The 12,811-nt window shown below is 41.7% G+C and overlaps 1 protein-coding gene across 6 annotated transcripts in view; it reads right to left on the bottom strand.

The window, feature by feature from the left end:
- Window positions 1-12,811, bottom strand: part of inpp5b (inositol polyphosphate-5-phosphatase B) — a 194,646-nt gene that overhangs the window by 102,772 nt on the left and 79,063 nt on the right. The window contains exon 1 of one of the 6 annotated variants that reach the window (XM_063033911.1): window positions 7,968-8,059. The exons of 4 other annotated variants lie outside the window; for them this stretch is intronic. In XM_063033911.1, the coding sequence (XP_062889981.1) occupies window positions 7,968-7,995 (28 nt within the window). In that variant the 5' untranslated portion in view covers window positions 7,996-8,059. Of the gene's footprint in view, window positions 1-7,809; window positions 7,908-7,967; window positions 8,060-12,811 lie in introns of those variants that run through there. One more of the 6 variants, XM_063033912.1, reaches the window with a different exon arrangement.

Below are 12,811 nucleotides of genomic sequence, written 5' to 3'. Positions count from 1 at the left end.
CCATTTAACTTCCCACCATTCTCCATCCAGAACCAGTTTTTCTGGTTAAAGCATTGAACGTGCATCTCTCCACTAACCTGTATGCTCGTCTGTGATACAGAGTTCAACTTTGTTTTGGTAATTTCAGATGTTGGGTTCACTGCAGATGCTCTTGGTACTTCTATTGTTTCTTCCCATGCTGCCTTTTTGCAATTTTATCCATGAATGCAATTCCACAGCTTTCCATTGCAGTCATGTTCGGGTCACTTTCACATTTCAATACAGCAACTTCTGATGGCAGTTGTACGTCATCCATAAGATCTTGTACCAGTTGGCCATTTTTGATTGGCGTTCCTGCAGCTGGAAGAAGTCATCTTTGTCTCCATAAGTTTTCAAAGTCATGGACAACTCCGAAAGCATATTGAGAATCAGTGTAGATATTAGCTGATCTTCCTTCTACCAAATTACAGGCTTCAATCAGAGCTTTGAGTTCTGCCTGTTGCACAGAGGTGCAGGAACCATGCTTCCCGATGCCAGGGTTTGAGTTTCAGAAACAACCATTCAAATTCCGCTTTCAATCACTGAGGAGCCATCAGTGTACAGAATCCCATCTTCGGCAGAGTAGTAGCCAACAGGACACAGTCAGTCTCCATGTTCTTTAATGAAAACTGCAATCATGTGTTTCCCATTGACATACAGGGTAAATGGTATCTGTACCAAGGATTCAGTTGCAGGTGCAGTACACAATGTCACCTTTAAAGTTTAAAATGCTTTCGTTTGCTCTTCAATAAGAGTCAGAGAAACATCTGAGTACTTACTGTACTTCAACAGATTGTTGAGCGGTTGAGCTACTAGCTAGCAATGGTTTCATCTCAAGTCCTGTGTGTCCACTCTTCCTTGGGACTTTATTGGAGCAAGCTGTGACACAGCTGTCAAACTTATTGACACCTTTGAAAGGGAGAATATAACTACAGCTGTGAAGATCCCTGCTGCAGCTAGTGATGCTGTAACCTGTATCTTGGAGGCCGATGTCAGACTGTCTTTCAGAAGGATGAACCCTCGCAAGGCGGCAGGCCCCGACGGAGTACCCGCTAAGGCTCTGAAAACGTGTGCCAACCGACTGGCGGGTGTATTCAAGGACATTTTAAACCTCTCATTGCTATGGTCAGATATTCCCGCCAGCTTCAAAAGGGCAACAATTATATCAGTGCCCAAGATGATTAGTGTGAGCTGCCTTAAAGATTATCATCCAGTCGCACTCACATCTATGGTGAAATGCTTAGAGAGGTTGGCCATGGCCAGAATCAACTCCTGCCTCAGCAAGGACCTGGACCCACTGCAATTTGCCTATCCCCACAATAGGTCTACGGCAGACACAGTCTCAATGGCTCTTCACATGGCCTTAGACCACCTGGACAACACAAACACCCTTGTCAGGATGCTGCTCGTCGACTATAGCTCAGTGTTTAACACCATTATTCCTATAGTCCTGATTGATAAACTATGGAACCTGAGTCACTGTACCTCCCTCTGCAATTGAATCCTCGACTTCCTAACCAGAAGACCACAATATGTGCATATTGGTATTAATACCTCCTCCTTGGTGACGATTCAATACTGGCGCACTTCAGCCCACTGCTCTACCCCCTCTACACCCACGACTGTGTGGCCAGGCATAGCTGAAATGTCATCTATAAATTTGCTGATAATACAACCATTTTTGACAGAATCTCAGATGGCGATGAAAGAGCGTACAGGAGCAAGATATACTAGCTAGTTGAGTAGTATCACAGCAACAACCTTGCACTTGGGGTCAATGAGACCAAAGAGCTGACTGTGGACTTCAGAAAGGGTAGGACAAGGGATCATGAACCAATCCTCAAAGAGGGATCAGAGTGGAGAGAGTGAGCAGTTTCAAGTTCCTGGGTGCCAGTATCTCAGCGGATCTAACCGGGTCTCAACATATCGATGCAGCTGTAAAGAAAATAAAACAGTGGCTATATTTCATTAGGAGTTTGAGGAGATTTGGTTTGTGACCCAAGACACCCAAAAACTTTTACAGAAGTACCATGGAGAGCAATCTGACAGGCTGCATCACCGTCTGATATGGTGGAGGGTTGGGGCTACTTCAGAGCATCAGAAGCTGTAGAAAGTTGTAAAATTAGTTAGCTGCATCTTGGGTACTAGCCTCCGTAGTATCCAAGACACGCTCAAGGAGCGGTGTCTCAGAAAGGCAGTGTCCATCATTAAGGGCCCTCATCACCCAGGACACGCCTTCTTCTCCTTGATACCATCAGGAAGGAGGTACAGAAGCCTGAAGGCACACACTCAACGATTCAGGAACAGCTCCTTCCCTCTATCATCCAATTTCTAAAGGAACACTGAACCCATGAGCACTACCTCACTCTTATTATTGTTACTGCACTATTTTTAATTTAACTATTTAATGCGCAAATACTTACGTAATTGATTTACTTATTTTTTTTCCTATATTGCCATGTATTGCATTGCATTGCTGCCCCTAAGTTAACAAATTTCACAAAATATGTCGGTGATATTAAACCTGATTCTGATTCCGATTTTTATTGTTTTTTATCACTGTCACTTGAGTCAATAGGGGCTGCGGTAGAGTGCATTTTGTGTCCATCCTGTCATTCTTCGAAATTCAGATGGTGCCGCTGTACGCTGTAAGTAGCGTCACTAGCAGGACAGCCCACTTGAAGTCGCGGCTGTGTTTCTCAATTTTTAGTTCACTTTGCAACTCTGTACACTGCACGATTGAATTATTGTGTTGTTCTTCCGCTCGTTCTGTTAATGCAAAGATTTATTCTTCGGACTTTTTTTTTTACTCATGATGGTGCTTTTGTAGGTTTTCGCAAGTTTTGCATTTCTTTTGATTAGTGGAAGACTTTACTCGCCCCATTAACTCTTTTAATCGCTCACACATTTGATCAATCAGACCATGTGGTCTTGTATCTAAATCAGTAGCGACCATTTTTCTTGAACTGAATACATGCCATCCTGTTCTTAATAAACTTAACATTGTGGGTAATTTTTGCCTAGACTCTTTCATTCATTTTATCAAACTGGGTTGTTTATTCAGGCAAGCGTTATTAGTAAGTTTCACAACTTTAGCCATTATTTTGATTCGATCTTAATTTATACGTACTTTTATCACTTTGACCAAGATCTTGAAATATTAATCGATTGTAACCAAATATATTACTCCAGCAACAAAATAGATCACAATCACATAAATTGATTCAAGAAACAAAGAGGTCGCCACCAAACAGACTGTACAAACACTATTTTCACAAGGTACCAAAAATAGACCGCCGTGTGACCGAAATAGATTGTAACCAAATAGGTTAGGACCTATAGATTGCAACCAATATTCTCACAGCTTTTTTTTTCTTTTTAAACAGTAATGCAGTGGTCCGCAATATTGACTTCCATCCAATACTTGAAGCCAGAACTTTTCTTTCAGACATCAGTTCTTAACCCTTCTGTTGTGTACTAAATAGGCCCTCTTTTGTCTTTGAGTGCAACAAACTTTAAACTCTGCAATATCCTGTTGCTGACTACACCAAAATTGTTGGATTCTGGTGTCTCAATCCAAGGTTCCTGTAAAAGTCAAGAGCGAGGCATGAAACGTCGCTTCACGATCGTCTCATTAAGAGTTGACAGAACAGTGACAGGGTGTCTTACTACTTGAAGAGGAGAGGATCTATAGATAGCACGTAACATAGAACAGCTCCTGTTATACCCAAAAGATTAAAGAAAAATCGATAGATAACAGTAGTTCAATTAGAAAACACTTATTCAAAACTGCAGTAAAAAGTTAACCAATGTGAAAATACAAGCCACTTTTTGCAGATCCTCCAAAGCTTTCCATAATTATAGTTATATAACCACAAAAGGCAAATTAAACTGTTATGCATATAAAGGTTACTTAAAATACAAGTAGATAATTAATTGGAAAGCTGCAAAGAAAATGACAATTAAACAGTCAGATTTAACAAAGACTTGCCTTTTATGGATCTTACAGTTTTATGGTAACCCTGCTGTTTTAGTTAAAGATAATGCCCTATTTCATGCAGCTGATGGTGTATCAAGATGTCACACATCATAATCTCAAGATGTGCAAGAATGTAGAAACGTGCAGAAGTTATTTTGGATATCCTGCTCCAGAAAGTCTTATTAATAGCGCAGCTCAAAGACAGACAAAAAAAAAGGACTCCAATTGCTTCTGTACTCCATGCTGAGAGCAGATGCTCACAAATTTACCCTAAAGGATGAATGGAATAAGGCATGCCCAATTTCTCCTGGCTCAGCAAATTATTCCTGGGTTGCTAAGAACAATGTTTCCCTCAGACACACATAAGACGAAAAAGCAATGTGTGCTACTTCTATCCTTCTGAAAACCAATGTCCTCTTTTGAGGATATCTATATATTAATCACCAGTCCAGCACTAAATAGAACTAGCTGTACATTCTACTGTGCTTCTGAAGTCCCAATACACAGATTATATACAAACAGAATTTTAGAAACAGGTTGTAATTTTTTGTCATTTGTATTATGTTATACAACTCCAAGACATTAAGAAATAGTTGAAATAAAAACAAGGGAGTCTAGAATAACATATCCAACCTCGTGTTTTAACTTAAACAAGGCCCGCACATATAACGTGGTGATGTGATAACGTATGCCATTTACGTACTTTTATATATAGCCCACAATTCATTATGTAAACAAAGAATGCTTAATCAAGCAATATATTTACAATATTAGTCAAATATTAAATACACAGCTGTATACTTAGCTATAAACTCCAACTCAATATGAAATGCACCTCAGCTATATACACAATATATAATACAATTATTATGCAGACATTCACAGCACAGTTAATTTTAAATTGTCCCATTCAAGCCTAAAAGTTTAATTGCTATGGAGACTTTCTTACTCTTGTGGGATAACGTCTTTCTTGACACTCTGCTTGGAAGGTGAGACTTGTGGCTATCTCAGGATCTGGAGCCTCCTCCATGCTGGTTATAGGAGCTGACTCAGACTGTAGGAGGTGGGTCTGACCACCTTCCTCCTCCTTTTCTCAGCTTTTCTCTCTGGATCTTTGATTCTTGCTTCTCTCCTGGTCCAGTCGTTCTCTCTTTCCTTTTTCTTTGATTTAGGATGTGCACTTTGATTGTGGGAATGTGCATTTCGTTCACTGGAATATTCTCTCATTTATCCTTCCGTTGCTCCCCTGACAAAATGATCTCCGCTTTTGGTTTCTTCATCCGCAACATCTTCTGACGAATTCTTTTTTTTCGTATCTCCAATGGCTCCTTTTTTTTTGGCCCTCCATTCATCTTTGAATTGGTCTTTGCCTCTACTTTTACAAGCAGCTTTTTGTCTCCCATTTGAAATTCGCACAATAGCCTCAATGCACGCAGAGTGGATTCTGGTTCTTTATACTCACAAAAGCTGAATGCTTGCAACTTTTCTGAATTTCCTTGAACTCTCTTCCAAGTTAAAACCAAGCCTCGTTTCACAAGTAACTGTCTGATTAACATATCAGAAGTTTTCTCAGCTATATTGCCTACAAAAACTGCTGCAGTATGACCACTGCTTTAGTCACCTTCACAATTCCTCTGAGCAGTATAGATCTTCCTTGGTCCAAGATGCTTTCGAACAGAGACACAGAGGTCAGCACCAACACTTGCTTGCCCTCTGTTGGGCAACAGCTCATGGTACACAGCATGGAGACAGTTGTGACATCATCCAGCATCTTTCTTAATTCCCTTTTAAGTTGCCCAAATTGTAGGGGAAGTGGCCTGCAAGTGGTGGATGGATCGCCAATCAAAGTTGTAGTTCTTTCAGCCAATCATGGCCCCACAATGCTGGGACTCTTTTTTTTTAACCACATACAACTCAATGTGGCTTGTTGATTGTTGTATTTCACTGTTACAATTGTCATTCCCACAGAAATTAACTTTTCTCCAGTATAAGTTCTTAATTGGATATTTGCAGGCTTCAGTTCAGTATCTCGGAAATGCTGTTCAAACTCATCTTGCGGAATGACTGAAACAGCCGAGCCAGTGTTCAATTCCATTTTAATTAATTTGCTGCTCACTTCTGGAGAGCAACGCCATAATGCTCATCTATTACAAACACAAGCAAATCTGCAGATGCTGGAAATCTGAGCAACACACACAAAACACGGGAGGAGCTCAGCTGGCCAGGCAGCATCTATGGAAAAGAGTGAACAGTCTACACTTCAGGCCGAGACGTGACGAGGCCCACTACAGGGCTTCATCAAATGCGAAGAATTAGTGACTCCCATCTTTCAAGCATTTTCATTTGTAATCTAAACACTCCTGATTCTTGAGCCTTCTGTTCTAATTGTACTTTGGAGTATCAGGCTGATACTATGCTTACATAAATGATAGCAATAAAAAAAATTGGAAGGCAAACAAAAAAAATTGAAGATGCTGCAAATCCAAAACAAAAATAGAAAATCAAGCTACAAGCATGGGGAGAGAAACACATTTCAGTCCAGTAACCTCTCTGTTGGAGCTGCTAAATATCTCCTGCATCTTACTGTATTATTTCAACAAACCAACTGATGTGATCAAAACAACTTTGTTTCAGATTCTAATATCTACATTTAAAACATCTTTCACTTCCAATTTGTTTTGTGTTAATAAAAAATTGCATTAAAATCTCTCAACACAGCTGATAATGTAACATAATAAAGAGAGCATACTCATACTTTGGAGCTCCTGATTTAAGTCACTGAACTTCCAAAACTGAAGAAGCTCCCTGTGCAGCACTGCAATTACTTCTGAACAGATTTAATTAAGTAGTGGATGTTTCAATACCTCGGCTGCTAACCTTGAGTTTGTACGGGGGCAGGGATTCCGGAAAGAAGACCTAAATAATGTCTCCTCTCAACTAGTATCAGCCAACCAAAGTATTTAAAATGGACAGTAACTTCATCAGATACTTTTGGAATGAATCTTATACACTTTGGGAAACAGAACAAATATTCGCCAAAGTTCTCTCTTTTCTTTAATCATAACAGACATTTTAAAAAAATCAATAAACCATCATACCAATATTTGGGGGGTGATTATTGAACAACTTGAATGCTTAAATTCTAGTACCTGCTGTCCATTCATTTAATATCTATAATTTTCATCTCAAATAATCATAATGTTAACCAGTATACGCCATCACTGACTAATGAGGAGAAACAACTATGGAAAAAAATGGATTAGGGTGAATCATACCTTCATTCATAGTTCCCAGAAACTAATGTAAACAAATTACTGAATGGACTGCATTTAAAAAGAACCAGCATTAAAATTGCAAGAGGAACTGAATTTGAAATTTAGCAGCAATGTCACAAAACTTCTATTTTAGATCACAAGAACCACTGCAAATTTCTGCATGACTTCTTGCCTCATAAATTAATTACGGGAAAAAAGTAATTTGATCTCCAAGTTACAATTGTTCCAATGGAATTTCAGATCGCAAAGATGTTAGGCTATATTCAATTACAGATTGCACAGATGTTAAGCCATATTCAATCACCCTACGGTATAAAGTTGCTGCATTTTGATTGGGGTGTGTAGAAAACAAAGACGTAAATAAAGCTCTCTGACACGGTGCCCAAACCTGCTTGTGCCTGTGTTGATACATTCGTAAAAGTATGAAAACGACCTAAAACAGTATGCCACGGGCCATAATTTCCAATATTCGGCACCTGAAAACTGTGCGCCTGGAAAAAAAAAGTCCAATGTTTAACTTTCCATTCAGTCACAAACCTGGTGTGCACACAACAGCCAAAGTCCTCGCCTAAACCGAAATCAGATACTGTGCACTCGTTCCCGTTCACTCGATACCTGTAAATAATGAACAAATCCCAGGAAGTACACGCTACAACGCCACAGCTCTGACTGAAAGGAGGGGGAAGTATTTCAACCTGAATTCGCAGCCACTCTTGTGGACATTTCACAGCTCAACGGGGCTCTCTGCCGTCAGGTTCTCAGCAAGTTCCTCATTATTCAAAGCCTGTATGACATCACCGAAACTGAGTTCTCAGCCCCAACTAATCAATCACTGACTTTGACACGAATCTATACAAGTGAGCAGTGTGTATTACAGAGGCTTCACACAGGCATTTGGTAAACTCGGTGCAGTGTGCTGTTGGAATGCTTGCTCACTGGTCCAAATCTGCCACACTTGTTAATTCGTTTAAGAAAAATCAAAACCTGCAGCCAAAAGGTAACAGTAAACACAGGATATTCTACAGATGCTGGAAAGCCAGAGTAACACACACACAAAATGCTGGAGGAACTCAGCAAGTCAGGCAACATCTACTCCCCTCCATAAATACTGCCCGACCTGCTGAGTTCCTCCAGCATGTCGTTTGTGTTACTCTGCAAAAGGGACGGAATGACTGTGCTCATTTTCAGGCAAATAGTATGCAAAATTTTAAGCTTACTAATAGGTGCATTGTGCAAAATCATCAACACCCACCCTGCTCAGCAGCAGTGACTTGCATTGAACCAACAGGATCACACCGGCAGAAGCAAACTTAACACCACTGTGGTTCAGAGCTTCTGAAGAGACCAGAAAGAGAATCGGCCCCCTTCCCGCATGAGGCTGGGTGGCCGCGTACCCGTTACACTCACCTTTCACTCAAGCTCTGGTGAGCATGCACTTCCCGTGGCTCCTCAGAGGAACGGTAATAGCAACGTGGGCTTTCTGCAAAGTGCCACACACCCCTGACTAAGGCAGCGAGGGAAACAGGTCTCAATGACGGTCATTTCAGACTCATACCTAGAAACAGGCCAGGCATCCTCTGCATCTGCAGTCTTGGTTTGACTTTGTACTTGTAACACGCTGTAAGGTTTCACCGCTAATGTAATGGGCTCTCTGTAATGTTCCACAGCTGAGGTAATGGCTTCTCTGTAGCAGCAGTGTTTGGGTTATGACTAGAGATAACGGGGCATGTTAGCCAGTGAGAGCGATGTTGTTCTTTCTTGTGTGTCTGGGAGAAGGAACTCGCGGTCTTTTGCCGAGCAGAGATGAGGAGTGAAGACACGAGTGGAGACGGTTAGTATTCCGCCGGACGGAGTGGACCGGGAGCGAGGGTCCAAAGGTCAGCGACAATCAGAGGAGGTTGACGGTGGACGAACGGCCTTATCGGAGAGCTCCGACGTTTACGCATGAGACTCTTTCATGAGAATGGGCCCTTTTCTTTTTTTTTGTTTCTTCACAAACCATATAGTCAAGTTAAGAATTATAAAGCTTAATCGTTTAATCGCATATTGTGCACTGTTTGTTATTTTGTGGTACTGATTTTTAACAGGGGACACATCACGCAGCATCCACACAAACAAGATTTCTTAAATTTGGGCAGCGAGGGGGCTATCATCCGCTAGACTAAGCCGCCAGCAAAACCGAGAGCTACATACTGCTTGTATGAAATCCCAACATGAATACTAAGGTACATGAATGATTTCTTCTGATCACTACACAAAGCAGCTTAAAGTGTTGTATATGCTGCTGCATATCTAATATTAGCAATTTACAAAAAGTAAGCTACAGAAATATAACAGTTTTCACATGGAATTTGACTTCTCTGAAGTAAAAAGAAAAAGATTAGCTTTATGTGTCATGTGTATATCAAAACCACGAAATATACAGCGAATGCACTACTCGCATCAAACCAAATCAGCAGGGATCGTGCTGGGAAGCCCGCAAATGTCACCACACTTCTTGCGTTAACACAGCTCAGCCACTAATGGTATAACCTTAGACTGTGGGAGGAAACTGAAGCAGCCAGAGGAAACCCAGGCGGTCGCAGGGAGAATGCACAAATGCTTCACAGGCAGCGGCAGGAATCGAACCTGGATCAGCGAAGATTTGCGCTGTAAAACCATGCGCTAACCGATACCGTGCCGGCCCACCGGAGCCTGACAGAAGCACTGGCGCAGAACCGAAGATGAAGTCTTTAAGAGCAATGACTAGAAGAAAGGTTCCTGCACGATGGTCATAGAGCACAGAAAAGGCCCTTTGGCCCATCTTGGTTAGACTGTCCATCAAATAACCATTCATGCTAATCCCATTTACCAGCACTTGGTCTTTATAGCTTGGCAATTCAAATGATGACCCAGACAGCTTCCTGTACCTACCACCCCTTAGGCAAGTACATCCAGACTGCAACCACCATCTGGGTGAGGCTATTTTTTTCTGCAGGACCTTCCAACCCTTCCATTCTTCTGAAACCTATACTTTAAAACATCTTCATTATGAGGACAAGTTTGCTCAATATCCACCTTATCCATGAATGACCTCCATAATTTTGTACATCTTTATCTGGTCCCATCTCAGCCTCCAGACTCCCATTGTTATTTATTTATTTATTGAGAAACAGCGCAGAATAGGCCCTTTCAGCCCCTCGAGCCGTGTTGGCCCAGCAAACCCAGATTTAACCTGAGCCTAATCAAAGGGCAATCTACAATGACCGATTAACCAACCGACGACCAGTATGTCTTTGGACTGTGGGAGGAAACCGGAGCACCCGGAGGAAACCCACGCGATCACGGGACAAATACACAAACTCCTTACAGGAAATAAACTTGGGCCACTGGTACTGTAAAGCATGGTGCTAACCACTATGCTACAGTGCTACCCCAGCCACATCCTGGTAAGCCTCTGTGCACCCTGCCTAGTGCAATCACATCCTTCCTATTGTGCAGGAGCCAAAACTGTACACTACCCTCCAACCATAGACTAATCAAGTTTTATAAAGTCATTTCAAGACATACTAGAACTTAGAACACTACAGCTCGGTCCACGATGTTGTGCCCACTTTATAATCAATCTAACTCTACCCTCCTATGAAGCCCTTCATTTTTCTTTCATCCATGTCTCTACCTAAGAATTTATTGAATACCCTTACTGTATCTGCCTCTACTACCACCCCTGGTAATGCATGCCACGCACCCTCCACTCTCTGTATAAAAACTCTCTGTACCTGTGATATCCACCCCCACCCCCCAACACTTTCCTCCAATCACCATAAAATTAAGCTCTTAAAGCGGCAGTTCTAGCCAATGAAGGCTAGCATCCCACCCACCTTCTTCACCATCTTATCTACCTGTGCATTCACCTTCAGAGGTCTACACATGCATATCAATTTCAGTGGTTCCCCACCTTTTTTTATGCATTATCTGAGGGGTCCGTGGACCCAGGTTGGGAACCCCTATATTCTTAATGTGTATGACAAAAAGTAAGTGTCCCAGCACAAATACCTGTGTTATACATTGTCACAAGCTTCCAACCACAAAAGCAAATCTACACTATCACCTGGTATCTACCGTAACTAAGCAAACATTGGATCCAATTTGTCAACGAGCCTTGGATCCCATTGATTTAGATTATGAGGACATGCAGTCCTCTTTTATTGTCATTTAGTAATGCATGCATTAAGAAATGATACAATGTTTTTCCAGAATGATATCATGGAAACACATGACAAACCGACTTAAAAACTACCAAAAGCCACATAATTATAACATATAGTTACAACAGTGCAAAGCAATACTGTAATTTGATAAGAACAGACCATGGCACGGTAAAAGTCTCAAAGTCTCTCAAAAGTCCCATCATCTCATGCAGACGGTAAACCTCCAGCGCCGCCAACTTGCCGATGCAGCATCCTGGAAGCATCCGACCACAGTCCGTCCGAAAACTCCGAGCCTCCAACCAGCTCGCTTGACACCGAGCACCAAGTGCCATCTCCGCCGAGCACTTCGACCCCGGCCCTGGCAACAGGCAATAGGCAAAGCCGAGGACTTGGGGCCTTCCCCTCTGGAGATTCTTGATCGCAGCAGCGAAATGGACATTTTCAGAAGTTACTCCAGGTGTTCCTCCATGCTTCTCACGGCTATCTCCATCAAATCCAGATTGTGCATGGACCCCCTAGTTAACACATACGATATTCATTCGGAACGGCCACACGCACTGCGTCGCGCCGCTATCTTCTCCTCCCTCCTTTCTATGCTTTCTTCAAATGCCTTAATAGAGTCCTTGTAGACTACATCAACAACACTGCCCCAATATATTTTGTTATTCTTTAAAAATATCAAATTAGTCAGGTAGGATTTCCCACAACTAAAGCCATTTAGAGCAGCTTTTGGTACTCAGTTAGAGGAATGTCAGACTGAATTAACTGACAAGGTTTTAATTGCGTGTGTTTTCAATTACTAGTTTGGAAATGTTTATGTATGGGTGTATGTAGGTTTGAAACATACTATAGGTGAGTAGCTTCTATTTAAATTGAATTTTATTCAAATCCATTCCCCTCTTAACTCCCCGATCTCCTAGTCCACATCTCCAACTGTCTGTCTTTTAACACTTGTTAAATTCTTGAAATCTACCTCTGACCGAGTGTTAGGTAGCTAGTAGCTATTCTAGAACTTCCGGACCTATAGCCTATCTTCGTCTTTTGATTAGCAAGGGTGTCAATGATTACGAGGAGAAGGCAGGAGAATGGAGTTGAAGGGGACAATACACCAGCCATGAGTGAATGGCAGAGAAGACTTGACGAGGCAAATGAACCAACTCTGCTCCTATGCTATTATACTAACTGTATCTGAGGGGTGGAGAATCTGGAGGTTTGGAGAGGAAGTTGTAGTTGTCAGGAACTTTATAGTTGAATGCTTGGTTCTTAATTGTGGAACAAAATAAAGAGGTAGGAAGACTAACTCTTCGTACAGTCACGAGAGCCTTAACCTCAATCAATCCTGTTCTGGA

Source organism: Mobula hypostoma, chromosome 26 (assembly GCF_963921235.1).
Source record: "Mobula hypostoma chromosome 26, sMobHyp1.1, whole genome shotgun sequence".
Taxonomy (NCBI): domain Eukaryota; kingdom Metazoa; phylum Chordata; class Chondrichthyes; order Myliobatiformes; family Myliobatidae; genus Mobula; species Mobula hypostoma.
The sequence above is the reverse complement of the archived record's forward strand: the minus strand, read 5'-3'. Positions and strand labels throughout refer to the sequence as shown.